This window comes from Callorhinus ursinus, unplaced genomic scaffold (assembly GCF_003265705.2).
Source record: "Callorhinus ursinus isolate GAN/ISIS: 27379988/994484 unplaced genomic scaffold, GSC_fseal_2.0 scaffold6, whole genome shotgun sequence".
Lineage (NCBI taxonomy): Eukaryota > Metazoa > Chordata > Mammalia > Carnivora > Otariidae > Callorhinus > Callorhinus ursinus.
In genome coordinates, this window is record NW_027397068.1 from 44,372,755 (window position 1) to 44,390,837 (window position 18,083).

Consider the following 18,083-nt stretch of genomic DNA (forward strand, 5'->3'; position numbering starts at 1 on the left):
TAATTATCAATTATTTCTCCTCTAGTCTACTGCCCTACATGCCAGAGAAGAATGGCTTTCTCTTTAGTGTCTGAAAAGGAGAGTCAAAATTTTAAACACTGAAAGTCTCCTCTTAGTGTATGCTCCAACATTCTCCTTCCAGGATCAAGTGTATAATGAATAGGAAAAAAGGAGTGAGTCCAGGATTAGCCTTAAGGTTGAAAATCATCCCCAATGAAAGGAAAATTAATAAGTTTAAAACTATGCCAGGTCGCCTGGGTGGCTCAGTTGGTTAAACATCTAGCTCTTGATTTTGGCTCAAGTCATGATCTCAGAGTCCTGAGACTGAGTCCCAAGTCAGGCTCCGCCCTAGGTGTGGAGCCTGCTTGAGATTCTCTCTCTCCTTCTCCATCTGCCCCTCTCCCCCACTTGTGTGCTCTCTCTCTCTCTAAAAAATAAAAATAAGTTTAAAACTATGCCAAAATATTACCATACTAGCATTTCTGTAAAAGTATAAGAGCAGTAAGGTAATCTTAAGACTCTAATCAGTATCATGTGTACATCAATGTGTACCTTGGTTGTTATGCTAAGCTTCTACATGTTCATTAAATCATTTAAATCTATAAACATTCAGAAGAGTTTATATTTTATAAAGAAATTGAGACTTAGATAAAATAGTTATTAAAAGTCAAATACAGCTGACCATTTAACAGTGTCAGGTTTAGGGGCACTTACCATCCCCCATGCACTCAAAAATCTGTGTAGAACTTTTGACTCTCCCAAAACGTAACTACTAATGGCCTACTGTCAACTGAAAGCCTTATTGGTAACAGTCAATTAACACATATTTTGTATGTTATATGTATCATGTACTGTATTCTTACAATAAAGTAAGCCAGAGGAAAAAAAATGTTATTAAGAAAACCATAAGGAAGAGGGGCGCCTGGGTGGCTCAGTCGATTAAGCATCCGACTCTTGATTTTGGCTCAGGTCATGATCTCTAGGGTCCTAGGATCCTAGGATCGAGCCCTGCTTCAGGCTCTGCACTTAGTGCAGAGTCTGCTTGGGATTCTCTCTCTCCCTCTCCCTCTGCCCCTACCCCTGCTTGTGCGCTCTCTCTCTCTCTCTCTAAAATAAATAAATAAAATCTTAAAAAAAAAAAAAGAAAGAAACCATAAGGAAGAGAAAATACATTTACAATACTGTTCTGTATTTATAGAGAAAAACCCATGTATAAGTGGACCAGCACAGTCAAACTCAGGTTACTTGAGGATCAACTGTAGATAAAAGTGGCAAATTGGGATTGAATCTAAGTGTATCTAATTCCAGTCTTTGGGCTCTTTACTGTTCTGCCATTTTATCTCCAATTATGCTATGTATACTACCTTCCGTATTATAAAGAGGCTCAAGTGTGTAAGTCTGTACAGATCAAAGAACACTATACTGGTTCTCCTTATATCTGAGCTAAGAAGTCTTAGGAATGGTAACTGAGAATATAGTTTCAAGCACATGTAAAGCATTATATTCTACCAAATATCATTCCTATAAAGTACAGCTATCCAATATTAAAAAGAATTCGGGGGACTGAGGGCTATAGGTCCCAAATAATTTTCTCTAATTTTATTCCCTAACCAGCCCAAAAGCTCCACAGAGTTAACACCAATCACAGTAAAGATAAGAAATGGACCGCAGAGAACCTACTTTTACTGGTAAGAGGACAATTATAGCAGTGCCTCTTTCTCCATTCTCTCTCTCTCTCTTTTTTTTTTAAGTTTTTTGTTTTTCTCTGTATAATTCTTTTGAATATTAAAGTTTCATATATTTATTTGACTTCCTTCTCCAGGAATTTTGCTAACATGGATTTAATTTGCTCAAAATCATTTTACTTTGTTAACTTTTTGAAATGCATAGTAATAAAGTAATGGTAGAGTTATTACACTAGATTGACTAAAATTTATCTACTTTAATAATTGACAAGAAGAAATCTCAGAGACAAAGAGAAAATCCTGAAAGCAGCTCGGAACAAGAGGTCTGTAACCTACAAGGGTAGAAATACTAGATTAGCAGCAGAACTATCCATCGAGACCTGGCAGGCCAGAAAAGACTGGCATGATATATTCAGGATGCTAAACAAGAAAAATATGCAGCCAAGAATACTTTATCCAGCTAGGATGTAATTTAAAATAGAAGGAGATAAAAAGCTTCCAGGACAAACAGAAACTAAAAGAATTTGTGATCACCAAACCAGAAATACTGAAATGGATTCTCTAATCAAAGAGAGAGCCTAAAAGTAACACAGACCAGAAAGGAACATAGACAATATACAGTAACAGTCACCTTATAGGCAATACAATGGCACTAAATTCCTATCTTTCAATAGTTACCCTGAATGTAAATGGGCTAAATGCCCCAATCAAAAGACACAGGGTATTAGACAGAATAAAAAAGCAAGACCCATCAATATGCCATCTGCAAGAGACTCATTTTAGACCCAAAGACACCTCCATATTAAGTGAGGGGATGGAAAACCATTTATCATGCTAATGGACATCAAAAGAAAGCTGGGGTGGCAATCCTTACATCAGATAAATTAGATTTTAAACCAAGGACTGGAATAAGAGATGAGGAAGGACACTATCATAATTAAAGGGTCTATTTAACAAGAAGATCTAACAATTGTAAATGTTTATGCCCCTAACATGGGGCAGCCAATTATATAAGCCAATTAAGGAAACACATCGATAATACAATAATAGTAGGGGACTTTAACAACCCCCTCACTGCAATGGACAGATCATCTAAGCAGATCAACAAGGAATGTGGGCTTTAAATAACACACTGGACCAGATGGACTTCACAGATATATTCAGAACATTCCATCCCAAAACAACAGAATACACATTCTTCTCGAGTGCGCATGCAACATTCTCCAGAATAGATCACATCCTGGGTTACAAATCAGGTCTCAACTGGTACCAAAAGATTGGGATCATTCCCTGCATATTTTTGGACCACAATGCTTTGAAACTGGAACTCAATGGCTTTTATGATATTAAGGTATGTTTCCTCTAACCCTACACTGTGAAGAGTTTTAATAAAAAAAAAAGACGGGATCATACGGGAAGGGAGGGAAAAATAAAACAAGACAAATCAGAGAGGGAGACAAACCATAAGAGACTCTTAATCTTAGAAAACAAACTGAGGGTTGCTGGAGGGGAGGGGTTGGGGGATGGGGTACCTGGGTGATGGACACTGGGGAGGGTACGTGTTGTAATGAGTAGTGGATATTATATAAGACTGATGAATCACAGACCTGTACCCCTCAAACAAATAATATATTATATGTTAGTTAATTGAATTTAAATTTAAAAAAATAAAATAATTGACAAGAAGAAAATATTCACTAGTTGATCATCCTGTTTAAGAATATAAATAACATTTACATTCGAGCAAAAAATAAGTTTGAGCATATTGATTATATTTGTGGAGGGAGTAAAGCAATTTTCATCTTACCTGAAATCACATGCTGTAGTAAATTCTGCTCCTCCACCCAATGCCCAACCTTGAATCAGCGCAACACTTATTAAAGGGAGTCTGTTTATTAAAGGAAAAAAGGAAAATATGGATGTTAATGTTTTTCATTTCAATAATAATTTACAAATATTACTTTAAAAAAACCTGAGATGGAGCAGAAACAAAATTATTGAACTATGTTCATAATAACAAACATACCCCAAAGGATAGTGGAACCCTCATTGCGTGTATCATGAGGAATAAAACAGTATAATTCTTAAGATATAGTAATTCATACTAAATGCTGTGTAAGCTTATCAAACAACCTCCCTGAAATCATCTATTTTTAAACTATTAACTATATTTTTATATATGAATAATATACATAAAATATATAAAGTATATATTATAAATACTATATGATATATATACCTTATGTATATTTTTATATATTACTAACTGTATTTTTTAACTATATATTGTAACTTTCTTCTAAATAAATGAATGTTTTTTATATAATATACAGCTCCTACAACTCCTCAGCCACTGGCAATCAAGAATAATTAAATGTGGTCATATTTCACTCCATTTTTATTGATGTCACGTTAGGAGGCAAAATTAAGGCTATATCCAAAGGAAGACTGAGCTCCAAAACTGTGTTATTATAAAGATTCCTATCAAAAGTCTTATTGCCTATTGAAATGACTGATAAAGTGATACTATATAAAGGAATGGGTCTGTGGTAAAAATAAATCTCTTCACCTTTCCTGACTGCAAAGACCCACTTTGAAAGAAGTATGTAAGTATTAACAAGGTAAATACATATGCTTTGAAAGTATGGAATATTTTGTAGGTTCTAACCAAATGCAAAGCTGCACACCTAAAGTAATGGAAAAATGTATTAACACCTTCTGCTTCCAAATAAAAAGGATTAAAAAAGCTTTTAAGATTTATCTAAGAAAAAGTCAAGTAAATAGGGAAAGGAAGGTGAAGAGGAACTAAAACAATGAAAAAAAGTATTTTAGAATAATGTTTTGATTCCATTATTCTTTCTAGGCTCTTACATATGAAGAGCACCAAAAATAGAGTGATGTCCAACTAGTAAGTATGCTAAATAATATGAATCCTTAGTTTTTATAATTTTATAGGCTCTTTAGGAAAAGTGCCATGTCTTAAAATTTTTTTATCTCTATCTTTGAAATACCTATGCGTACTTCACCAACATTTAATTAAATGACTGTCTTTGATAGCACAAATAAATAGGTCATCATTAAAATAAATATAATTCGAAAATCAGGAATTTTTTAACTGGTGCAAAACAGAACAATGAAGAGCTCTTTTTTTTTTAGATTTCATATTTTAAAATGAAAGATACATTACCTCATAAATCTTGTTAAGGTGTTTTGCATGAACATACATAAGGCCATTCCATCCTTAAAGAAGAATAAGCATAAACACAAAGGTATAATGTAAATGTATTATGTAAGAAATTTTTCAATTTTTTTCAGGATTTATAAAGTAATGAATCCAAAAATATACCCAACTTTTTTCTTTTAAATGAGGTTTTCACTTAAAACTCTTTGATGCTGTCAGAAATGCAAATGATGCAATATTAAATTCTATTGACCTTATAGGGTTCCTTAAGCTCAGATCTACATGAGGTATTAGCAAAGACTTTAGGCATGAGAGTCAGATCACATATCCCAGAAGAGTGTGAAGTTCTACTCAGGGTAATCTGGGAGAAAGAGACGTAAGATGTACCCACCTATTATCTCAAATTCTGATCCCCTAAGAATATAAACATATAAAAACAAAATTCTTAAAAGTACAGTTGACCCTTGAACAACACAGGTTTGAATGGTGTGGATCCACTTACATGTGGATTTTTTATAGTACAGGACTGTGAATGTGTAAATGTGTATTCTCTTCCTTATGATTTTCTTAACATTTTTCTTCTGTAGCTTACTTTATTCTAAGAATACAGTATATAATACATAAAACATACAAAATATGTGTTAATCAACTTTTTATGTTATCAGTTAGGCTTCTACTCAGTGGTAAACTATTAGAAGTTAAGTTATTGGGGAGTCAAAAGTTATATGCAGATTTTCAGCTGTACAGGGGTCAGGAGCCCTAACCCCTGCATTGTCCTAGGGTCAACTGTAGTCTAAACTCACTGCTTCTTTTTTAACTCACATACTTCCTTCAACCTAGGGTAATCTAGTCTTCAGCCTTCTCTCAAAAGACTCCCCTCAAAGGTTCCTAATAATTTTCTATTTGTTAAATGACTTTTCCTTATCCTTATCTCCCTGTCTCTATAACATAGGTATCTTGCTTTGACCAGTTTCTATATTTTAAAAGCCTCTAATAGTTTCTACCAATACTTTCCACTCTTGATTCCCTTCCTATTTCTTTGATTGTTCCCTTCCAGTTTTCTTCTTTGACTCTTCTTATTCAGCTAAATAAGTAATTTAATACCTGTAAATGCATGTATTCCCCAAAAATTCCACCCATGATTCTCTTTCTCTTATCTACAATTTCTTCCTTGGAAATATCATCCACCCCCATTGCTTCAACTCTTGTTCTCATGTAGATTCCCAAAACCTCCCAGAAGTTTCACATTCTCCCAAGACTTCAAATTCAGCATGGCAAAACCAACTGGGAGTGGGAAGAGCTGAGTTTGGATCCTAGTGCTACTGCTTAATAATAACATGAACTGGAGCAAGTCTTAAATGAGTTTCCTCATCTGAAAGGAAGGAATGATGAATAAAAAAAAATACTTGTTCTATTTGACTTAAAGGATGGTTGGAAAGATGAAAATGTACCTAGATACCCTGTAAAAGATCACATAAATATAAGTGAGTTCTGAGTTAATTAAAAAAAAAAAAAAAGGTCTTCTGGTCAATAAGGCTCAGAATTTTGTCATTTTCTTTGATTCTTCCATTTCACAGTTCAGTTCACCCACAATTAGTTACCAAGTATGTCCTTTGAAATATTTCCAGTATAAATCCCTTCTTTTTCTAGTTGCAGTGCTGCTACACTGGCTCAGACTTATGTTACTCATACTTAGATCATGACAACAGCCTTGTTTCCTAACTAGGAATGCATTTCCTAACTATATTGCATCAAAGTACATTATATTATACAAAGTATTTTAAGAAATGCTTGAATAAACTGAGATGAGTGCCGAAGAAGCAATTTATTTCAATTGGGTCAGGGTAGTTGGGAAAGCTTTATAGAGAAGGGAAGATGGCATTTGCTAGGCCTACACAATAAGCCTTTTGAGGTTGACAAAATGCCTTCTTTATCCTCAGAAGCTAATACAATGTTTTGCATATAATATTTGCTTTTGAAGGTAACTGAATTAGATGAATTTTAGATGGAAAACTGTTATTCTAGAAAACAAATGCAGTCAATGAAAGGTAAAAACCAACATAAATTAAATATAAATTTCCTAACTGAAAGCCTTTATCACAAAGGTCATTCTATATTATAAATTGATAAGAAAATTAACACTAGCACAAAGAGCTAGAAGGTTTAAAACTAGACTGATTTACATTACGTTAAAATCTATGCAATAGGGGCGCCTGGGTGGCTCAGTCAGTTGAGCAGCCAACTCGTGATTTGGCTCAGGTCATGATCTCCTGGGTCTTGAGATGAAGTCCTGCATCAGGCTCTGTGCTAAGCAGGGAATCTGCTTAAGATTCTCTCTCCTCTCCCTCTACCCCTCCCCCTGCTCATGCTCACTCTCTCTAAAATAAATAAATAAAATCTTAAAAAAAAATCTGTGCAATAAAGCCTGTAAATTATCTCAATAAATTAATCTTAATAGGCCTATTTTCTATTATACTAGATTTAGAGTACTTAAAATTCTGGCAGAAGCATCTAGAATTGATAGAAATGAAAGTGAAGCATGTATTAGACTGTATGCTGTTATAATTCTCATTCAAAAGATAAGTCACATTAAAAATGTTTAAAAGCAGTATAGAACAATGGTTAACAACATAGATGCTAGAGCTAAAATGCCTAGGTTGAATCTAGGCTCTACTATTTACCAGCTAGTCTGGCTTTGGGCATGATACCTAACCTCTGTGCTTCAGTCTCCTCACCTATAATAATAGTATCTATCTCATTAGGGTAGTTAGTAATGATTAAATAAATCTGACATGTAAAGAACTTAGACAGTGCCTGATATATAGTAATAGAATAAGGAATGTTATCTAGCACTGCTATTATTAATATCAGTAATAGCACTGGCCATCAGATAATGAATAAGCTTTGGCTTTAAATGTATCATAAAGTAAAGATTACACTGTAATAGAATACACTGACAAGAATAAAGAATACACCGACAAGACCTAGGGAGAAAAAAAGATTAGATTTGTCCCCCAAAGCCATTGGGCCAAAAATGGTTAAATGCTCAAGCCCTTTCTCGGGCTGTAAGAAGAAAATAAGTCAATGAGAGATAAAACCAAGTTTGTGATAGAATAAGTTGAAAAAAAGAAACTAATGAAAAGCTATACCTGCTCTGATGAATGAAGCCTAGAAGCTGGAAAGTAACAAAAAAAAGGTTTTTAAGAGCTGCTGCAGACAGTGCTATTTTCATCCAGCTAAATGATACCCTGAGGCCCAAACCTACTCCTTCAGTTCTTACTTGTATAACAAAGATGAGAAGCACAATGCTCAGCTGAAGTGCCAAAAAGAACTATTAATGTCTTATTTACTCTGAGCCACATTTATCCTGAGTGGAAAAGTGCTCAGCCTATAAAAGTATCTTATCCTAGAACCAACCGTAAAGGAGACTTTCTCTTTTTTTCCCTAAGTGCTTGTTGTATGGATTTATTAATTTCCTCAAAATACAGGGAGGGTTTAGAGAAAATTAGAAAAATTTGTCTATAAATTAATGAGGCTAAAACTGAACAACAGCAAAAGCAAAAACTTAGCAAAAGCAAAGAAGACAGATGAGCACTCTGTTTGAGGTCACTGTAGAAATTTAAGCAACAGAGAAAAATAAGGACGATGGATTGGCAGAAAAGTAACTGAAAGGTCAGGGAACAAAGGAAAATACTACCTTTAAACTAGAGTAAGAGTATAAAGGTTTCTAAAATGCCAGACTTTTCCTTGAGGAATTATACCCATTCACTGCAGAATAAGTAGGTTTGTTTTCCCATATCTTGAAGATTATAATTGGATTTGATGATTTCTGCCTTTTGAAAAAAGACTTCTGATAGTCTACAGAACATCTGTGGCATCAAATCCAACTCTTATAATTGGGTTAATACATTAGATTTTTTTCTTATTTTATTCTTTTCTCTGCCCCATAACCTTTAAGGGCTAATGTGTGTGTTATGCTAATCCATCTCCCTCCCTCAACTTTTTTCAACCAAGGATTAACTGCCTAAAAGTGGATTAGTCTACTTCTACTTACATTAGGTAATTTTCACTAATAAAATAGTTTTTAAACTTTGAAAAAATACACTGGCAAAAGTATCAACATAATCTTTTTTCTTTAAAAAAAAGCCATTTAATAATCAGAAGAGACTATAATCCAATTACTAAAATCATCATCTATTCTAGTTATCTCATCATCCTCAGAAAAGCAAATTCACCACATAAGTAAATGCTAGTGATACATCTGCAACAACAAAGAGTAAGTGTATTAGATAAAGAAAAGCTTCACTGAGAGAAAGGCTGTTCATAACTGAATGTTAAGAGTCTCAGAGTATCTCAGCTGTGAGGGGCAGATGCATTTATACATGCAGCTGCAACTCATACAAAGGTGTGAGGCTCAAAAGTCCTGAGGCCATTTTAAATCTCAGTTTTACACATATTCATAGTTCTTTCTCAGGCATATAGAAATCAGCATGATTCTACTTTTTGCTTTTACATGTATACAAAATAAAAAATCCTGGCCATATGATCTAAAGAGACAGAAACCTTTTAACTAGAAGAAAGCAAAATAACCTTTCACTTTTTTAGGGATGTTTTCCTACCTGACTTACATCAGACCCAAAATAATCTATTATCTCATTCTATCTATCCAGTGTCTTTTATGAGCAAAGTAAGGTGCCTAGGAATTCAATCATTTCAGAGATGAAAAATTATAATCAAATAACTTGCAGGTCATATAGCTAATCATGAGATGACCTTGGAAAAATCCATACAGCCAAATCTCCAGCTTAGTGCTCTAATCATTTGAACACAGAGCAAATTTAAGTCTAGTGGTGCTACAAATTATGGATCATTTCATGGATAATAATGTTTATTAATACTTAGATCTTTGAAATAAAAATAATAGTTACCTTTTTCAGACACTATCCTAGTAATGCACTTTATATATATTATCTTCAATCCTCACAATAGCTATGTGAAATACAGAATTCTCATTTCTAGATTAGGAAAATAAGATTAGAAAGATTAAGTGATCTGCTCAATCACTTACCCAGAAGGTGTTGAAACCAGCATTCAAATCCAAATCTTTCAAAATTACCAAAAGAGAGCTCTTTCCTCACAATTTTATGCAAATACAGATCATATACTACATAGAGCAGTATGACTTATGGAATACCATTTAAATGTTATTACCTGGGGCACCTGGGTGGCTCAGTTGGTTAAACCGCTGCCTTCAGCTCAGGCCATGATCCCGGGGTCCTGGGATCGAGCCCCACATCGGGCTCCCTGCTCATGCGGGAAGCCTGCTTCTCCCTCTGCCTGCCGCTCCCCCTGCTTGTGCTCTCCCTCTCTCTCTCTCTCTCTCTCTCGCTCTCTCTGTGTGTCAAATAAATAAATAAAATCTTTAAAAAAAATCAAATAAATAAAATCTTTAAAAAAAAATTAAAAAAAAAAATAAATGTTATTACCTACATACAGCCTACACCTATAATTTAATGGCTATGAACCATTTTTTTTTTTCCTTTTCCTTCCTTTTTTTTGGCCTAGGGTATATGAGTGGAAGTTCCTAGGTTCCTTGGAGGATAATGGAAGATGACTAATAACGGAAAATGATTAGGATTCCTTTTCTATCAGGGTAATTCAGAAGCAAATGTTTTAATTGTTACCATTTGTTGAAGCTTACTATGTGCCAAAGCTTTGCTGGGTACTTTATATATGTACCTCATATAAAATTCCTCATCATGAGATGCTAAGGGTCTTCCACTCAAAAGAATTCAAACTCTTGCTAGTTTTAATGGGCTTTAGTGATGGCTAATCTTCTGGTCCTTCCTCTCCCCCTTCCCTTCCCCCACTATTTCATACTATTTGCAAACCCATCTTTAAGAAGAAAGCCAAAACCTCTGATCCTTGGAAAGCTCTTAAAGAGTAGCTATCATAATAGCCATATGTAAAATATAAATATCTCAGCCACAGATCTCTGATAAATATGTGGAATCTAGTGCATAATTCATATAATACTTGCCTCTGGAGTCCCTAGTGATTTCACAGCATTCAGATCGGATCCTGAGGAGAAAGTATTTTTTGCCCCACGGACAATGAGACCTTTCCCCTCTGTCCAATTTTCCAATTCAATCACTTTTTCCAGAAGTTGTAGCATCATAACACCTGCCAAAGAGATTAGGAAAAATCAAAGCACATAAGATACTGGAAAAAGAGAAATAATTTAGAAATTATCAGGAGTCAAATAGGACTCTTAGATCCTACATTTTACAAATATTACCTGAATGTTTATTAAATGTCTATGATGTTGGTACCATGGGGTATAAATAAAAGAGGTATACTTGTAGTCCCTGCTTTAGAAGTTTACAATATGTTAGTAATCTCTCTCTCTTTCTCACTGTCTTAATTAAGAAATCATACAAATACATGGCTAAGTAGAAAATGAGAATATATCATACGTGTCCTAGGAATTAGAAAATTAGAATGAATAAGGGGTATAGTGGTAAGAAAAAATTATTTCTTATGGTAAAAGTCAAATATAGACCTGACTTCACAGTAGTACACATTGTCTTAGTCAATAAGCTCAACAAGGATTATAAAATCAACAAGCTCATAACAAGAGTTATGCCTGTATTCCTAACTCAAATATAGTACTGCCCCATGAGACTGAGATCTTAACAATCTATTGGGTATATGGTACACAAAACAAAGGTGAGATTCCTACTTTACTCTCACGAGAACGACTATAGTAGGATGCTCGTTCAGGAAAGGGACACTACATATCCTTTTGTTCCACAGTTGACAAACTATGCTCTAACCCAAGGCATACTATGAAAGTACTTCATAGCCTGCTAATAAGATACCTACCAACTATCAATTCTATGATTTATAGATTAAATTTTTACCTTAGTATCATTCCAAAGTTCTATTGGAGCTTCTTTTTTTTTTTAAAGATTTTACTTATTTATTTGAGAGAGCGAGAATGAGAGAGCGAGCGAGCATGAGTGGGGGAGGGTCAGAGGGAGAAGCCGACTCAGGGAGCCCGATGCGGGACTCGATCCTGGGACTCCAGGATCATGACCTGAGCCGAAGGCAGTCGCTCAACCAACTGAGCCACCCAGGCGCCCGTACTGGAGCTTCTTTATAACGGACAAATTTAAAATAGAAACAGCAGAGACTATTAATTCTTACCAGTGGTGATCTTCCAAGTTCATAAAGTTCATAACGCTATCAATGGTTAAGTTTACTCTTTCCTCTGCTTAAGAAAATGTTTTAGAAGCCAATATAAAGATCATGACAGAGGATTAAAACCAGCAAAGAATCTGTACCACATAGAATCTGTAATAAGGTTCCAAAACTTACTATATAAGCCCCATTAAACTATGTACACTACTTTGGAACATAAACTCCATGATGTCAAGAACTATTATTCTTCTTGTCATTTTCTGAAGTAACCAATAATGAATTGGTTCCACAATAAATGTTAGTGTTATTGATTCACAAGTAACTAATGCAGCTATCCTTTCTAATTGCTAATTATGACCTAATTAAAATAGTAGCCTTACCCAAGGATGTCCTAGGTGTTTTAGAAATACAGTTCTTGGTCTCCAAAGATTTATACAGTCTAGTAGCTTTTTACAAAGAACAAACAAACAAAAACATTCACTTAGGCTAAGAATAAATCTATATAAGTAAATATGGACCTTCAGTCATCCCTAATATTTAAGCTTCTAAAAAAGTAATGCTGGTTTTGAGTATGAGACAACTATACCAGTAGTTAATCTTGAACTCATCTTTTGGACTTTGTAAACTAAGTGTAAGAGTTGGAAGGAACCTTAAAGGAGTAACTGGTTGGGTAATTTTCAAACCAGGGCCTTGGGGTTGTCTGGTGTGTGGGGCTCACTCATATTCTCCCAGACTAACTCAATCAAACACCATTACCCAAATCAAAGCATCTCTGCTCATATTCGTTTTAAATATTAGCTATGAAATTAATATTTGTTTCCATTTGAAAAATAATCTTTACTAATATAAATTATTTATAGCTATTCAGTAATAAAACTATTACTCTAGTCTAATTTTTGAGAGCAGTATTACTTTTCCAATTTTACTTATCCTAGGCTAATATCAAAATTGGCTTTTATTCTCTGAACCAAATGAAGGTACGGAGATGCATTGTCCAGTAAAGTAGCCACCATCTACATCTAGCTTTTGAACACTTGAAATGTGGCTAGTCCAACTGAGATGTGCAGTTAAGTGTAAAATACACACCAGGTTTCAAAGATTTCGTATGAAAAAAAAGGAAAATACCTTATAAATAATTTTTCATATGAGTCACATGTTGAAATATTTTTGAATATACTGGGTTAAATAAAGTATATTAAAATTAATTTCAACTGTTTCCTTTTACTTTTTTTTATTTTACTTTTAAAAATATGGTTACTAGAAAATTTTAATTTACATATGTGGGTCACATTTGTGTTTGCATTATACTTCTATTGGATAACACTAATAGAGAGAGAGAGAGACATCTCTGAATTATGCTGAGAGGAAAGAAAAGTTATCTTGTGTTTTAACGACCCACCGCTGATAATTTACAAAGTTTACAGTCTATTGAATTTTGTCTATGGGTATGAAAATTTACTGAGACATTTTTGAGCCCAGTATTTCAAATATTACAAAACATAATTTACCCCCCATGAAGTACATAACTGACAAATGGAGATTGTCAGAGTCATCCTGACTGGGTAGTCAGCAAGGTTACTCCTTAGCTCTTGCATAATATTATCAACCACCCATGAGGTACATCACTGACAAACAGAAATTGCCAAAATCACCCTGAAATATGTAGGAGTGCTAGACAGTCAGTAGTGTTACTCATTAGCTCTTCCATAACATCACAGTAGTGTAATTCAAATCTGAACTTTGGCGCAAAATTACAAAGTACCACATGTCCTGGACTTTTGGGTTCCTTAAATATGAAATTCATACAAGCCCAAGAATGCTACCTAGCAAATAGAAGGTATTTACCAGTATCTAAGCGTCAGGAAAGAGGCAACACATAGGCAAGCACAGTGTTTTCACTGATTATTGGAATTACATGGTTAAAATGACAGTCTTATTTCAAGTCACAGAAAAAAAAAATTTAACTAAGTAATTTCTTTTTTCATTTATAGGTTTTTCTCTTTAGTTTTCAAAAATCTTTGAAAGCTCCTTCCCCTTGTCTCCCAGTGACATTAGCTAAACTTAAACAAATGAAGTCATTAAGCAGTTAGTAAATGTCAATGGAAAAAATAATCAAGGTTAATTTGAAAATTTCCTTTCTAGCAACATCCATATTTATGGATTTTAAAAAAAGATTAAGGGGCGCCTGGGTGGCTCAGTTGGTTAAGCAACTGCCTTCGGCTCAGGTAGTGATCCCAGGGTCCTGGGATGGAGCCCCGCATCAAGCTCCCTGCTCAGCGGGAAGCCTGCTTCTCCCTCTCCCACTCCCCCTTGCTTGTGTTCCCTCTCTCACTGTCTCTCTCTCTCTCTGTCAATTAAATAAATAAATAAAATCTTAAAAAAATAAAAAGATTAAAATACAATGTAAAAAATGTTCCTGGTTCAAGTGATGGTTTTGGGTATTCTGTGTGAGTATGTGTGTTCCAAGAGTACCACAACTTTCAAGAATTCTGTCACCAGAGTAGAGATAAAAATCATGTGATAGCAGCTTAGATTTAGTGTCATTATTTAGCAAAAGAAAGATCTCTATACCTGAGAAGGCATTCATTTTACTTGGATTGTTCAGAGTAAGAATGCCAATGCCACTGTCTTCCTTCTGAAGGTCAATGGATCCACCAGGAAACTGCTGAAGTTTTTTTTTTACTTCTTCCTCATGGAAGCCATGAGATGTATTATAAAGTGACACTCCCGTTTGATGTAGTAATTTTGTCCTTACAGACAAAGATGATGTCGTCAAAAGATTTTTTGCCATTTCTGGAAAACAGAAATATGCAGTAGTCCAGATGAGCACTTTTCTAATATTATACGTTTATAGACTTTTCTGTTTAATTGGGACCACTTCCCCACTTCTAAAAGCACTCTGAGGAGATGGTCGGTATGCAAATCCTTCCCTTTTCCCTCCTTCTCAAACCAAATAATTCACAAAGTATACCATTTCAGTATATCACTGAGAGATGATGATGTAGTTACAGTGCATTTACTGGGATCCAATACATGGGAAAGGTTTAGAAAAATGTTGCTGTTCTGTGTTTAGCACCATCTCCTGCCTCCTGGCAAGTCTTTCTCATGATAGTAGCTCTTCTTCCTCCAACTCTTTAACTGTTGCAAAATCTAAGAATAAATTCAGGCCAATGTCCCCTTGGAAACCGTCTCTATGCAGGAATGCTACAGGAGCAATCCTACTCTCTAACAGAAATTTCATTCTCAGCATTATTCTTACCTTATGCAATGCTCTGATAGGAAACCCTGAGGAATATGAGGAAAGAAGTAGGAATGTGTGCATGGTTTCTTGTGTTCCCCAGGATTTTGTCACCTCTTCTCACTTTATATATACATCCCAGATAATCTCATCTCTGCCCATAAGGGTTTTTGCCCTCTGTAAGAATTTTTGTTGACATAAAACATACATTCAAAACAGTAATACAAATCATAAGATATTGCTCAATGAATTTCACAAGGTAAATATATTCAAGTCAGTAACACCCAGATCAAGAAACAGAACATGAAAACAAAACAAAAAAACCATGAAGCTCAAAGGTCTGTTGTGTCCTCTCTCAGTCACAACTCCAAATAAGGATAATGACTACTCTGACTTCTAATATCCTAGATTAGTTTGGTTTTGAATTTTATGCAAATTGAATAGTATATATTCTGTGCCTGGTTTCAACTGTGTTTGTAACATCCGTTATGGTTATTATGTATAATTACAGTCTAAATAGTCTATTCCTCCCATTGTTGTATTTTATTATATGAATATGCCACATTTATTCTAATAGATAGATATATTTCTATTGGCTAGATCTAAGAATGGAATTATTTGGTTGAGCTGCAGCTGACATACTGATTGTTAAACACTGAAGAATTCTGCAAGTTGGTTTTTTAAATCATTGGTGGCTTGAAATTAAGCATGGTGGAAGTATCAGCAAACTCTACATATCAATAGTCACTTGTCTCTCTCTCCCCCACCCCCTCCTTTCCTCTCTCTCTCTCTCTCTCTCTCTCTCTCTCTCACACACACACACACACACACACACACACACACACCCCACAGCCGGATTCCCATTACTGCATCTATTCATTTGTTCAACTTGGAAAGATACCAAAGAGTTTTCCAAAATGGCTGTACCAATATAAACTGGTATTTCCACAGCCAGTGAATGTTCTAGTTGTTTTACAATCTTGCCATCACCTGCTAACATCTTTTTCTACTTTCTTTTCATTTTAGGCATTCTAAAGAGTGGTATGTCATTATGGTTCCACTTTGCATTTCTATGACCTCTAATGAAGTCAAGCTCCATTTTCATATGCTTATTGGTTATTTGCATATATTTTCTAAAGCGCCTGTTAAAGCTTTTTGCCCATTTTTTCTATTATTTGCCTTTTGGAGTTCTTTTGTTTGCCTGTAGCTTTTATTAAAACCCATAAAACAACAAATCCCACATTTCCATCTCCAGCACAAACCTTATGCCTGTGTACTCCTAACTCAAAAAGAAATCTAATTCCTTATTCCTTACCTGTCGATGTACCACAGGCTTCTCAAAATCATTGCCTAAACCTGAAGTCATACTTCTCCTAAAACCCGTTGCTCCTTCTTTATTCCTTCCCTTAACTATCTATAATATCATAAACCCTGTAGGCCACAGAAAACCAAATCCCCTTCCCCTCCTTCATCTCTCATATGCAACCTACCTGTAAAATGCCTTGCTTCTTTCTTATCTTTCCCATCCTTTATTCTTTCTACTACCAACCGTAGTTCAAACCTCATTACATAACATACATGTCACCAATTAGTTTCACACTACTCCTTAAAATCAGAGCTATCTCTGTAATCCAATCAAGTTATTCCAATTGTAAGGTTTTTTTTTCAGTAGCTTTCTACTAAGAAAAGGATCAAGTCCAAAGCTCACTTTGATTGGGCCCTTATTGATATCCTGAGTCTCTCATAACATCTCTACACACAGTCTATATGGACACCAAACAACTAGAATTCCACAAATTTACCTTGCTCTTTTCTATTATTACATCCCCATATAGTGTCTTCCCTTCCTCACTGACCTGGTAAGTACCTAATCATCTTTAAAATCTAAATTCCTAAATTTCCTCCCATAAGTGATTTCCTAAGCAAATTATTCCTTTTATTTATCCCATTGCAATATATTATATGATTACATTTTAACACATTTTACACATCATTTTAATTGTATTTTTCATTTGTCTTTCTCACCAGACGGGAAGCTTCCTGAGAACAGTTCTCTGAGGTACATTCGCTCTGTCACTACCGCCTAGTATAGTGCTCAACACAAACAAGGTACTCAGATGCTTAATGAAGAAAATAAATCATCAGGTTGCCAAATGGAATGCCATCTCTAATACGTGAGTTATAAAACGGTATCAGAAGCAGATGGAGGACAGGCCATCTAAAGAAGATTACAGTATGATCTCCCTTCCACTTTAAATTGTTTCACCTTCAAAAGGACATTTCTGTTAAAGTGTCTCAGCAGAATACTTGTAACTGTGTAAGTATCTAAAAATATTACACATTGGAATGCAATCTCCTAAACAGATATACTTCAAGAACTTGGGAACAGTATTTCAAAATTTCTTCATTAAGGTGACTTTGAATACAATATGGAGGAGACCAAGACGTTCCTTAAATCTCATCTTAAAAAAACTAAATAAAATGTAATTCATATTAGATACAGTATGACCTAATGGGCTGTGATACATGGTAGAGGGTTGAACAAAAAAGAATGCTGGTGAGTGAGGTGCTTGCTGTCTTTGAAAACAATATCCAAGGGGCGCCTGGGTGGCTCAGTTGATTAAGCGACTGCCTTCGGCTCAGGTCATGATCCTGGAGTCCCGGGATCGAGTCCCACGTCGGGCTCCCTGCTCAGTGGGGAGTCTGCTTCTCCCTCTGACCCTCCCTCCTCTCATGCTCTCTATCTCATTCTCTCTCTCAAATAAATAAATAAAAT

The 18,083-nt window shown here is 35.0% G+C and overlaps 1 protein-coding gene and 1 long non-coding RNA gene across 7 annotated transcripts in view; one reads left to right on the top strand and one right to left on the bottom strand.

The window, feature by feature from the left end:
- Positions 1-18,083, bottom strand: part of ECHDC1 (ethylmalonyl-CoA decarboxylase 1) — a 59,708-nt gene that overhangs the window by 31,533 nt on the left and 10,092 nt on the right. For 4 of the 6 annotated variants that reach the window (XM_073893898.1, XM_025865302.2, XM_073893896.1 and 1 more), the window contains 4 exons: positions 14,641-14,862; positions 10,907-11,049; positions 4,873-4,925; positions 3,493-3,573 (listed from right to left, as the gene is read on the bottom strand). In XM_073893898.1, the coding sequence (XP_073749999.1) occupies positions 3,493-3,573; positions 4,873-4,925; positions 10,907-11,049; positions 14,641-14,860 (497 nt within the window). In that variant the 5' untranslated portion in view covers positions 14,861-14,862. Of the gene's footprint in view, positions 1-3,492; positions 3,574-4,872; positions 4,926-10,906; positions 11,050-14,640; positions 14,863-15,328; positions 15,352-18,083 lie in introns of those variants that run through there. The other 2 variants (XM_073893899.1, XM_073893900.1) reach the window with 2 other exon arrangements.
- Positions 1,613-17,898, top strand: LOC112818070 (uncharacterized). The gene is made up of 3 exons (XR_003206519.2): positions 1,613-1,688; positions 4,549-4,593; positions 17,336-17,898. It is a non-coding gene; the product is annotated as an uncharacterized lncRNA (long non-coding RNA).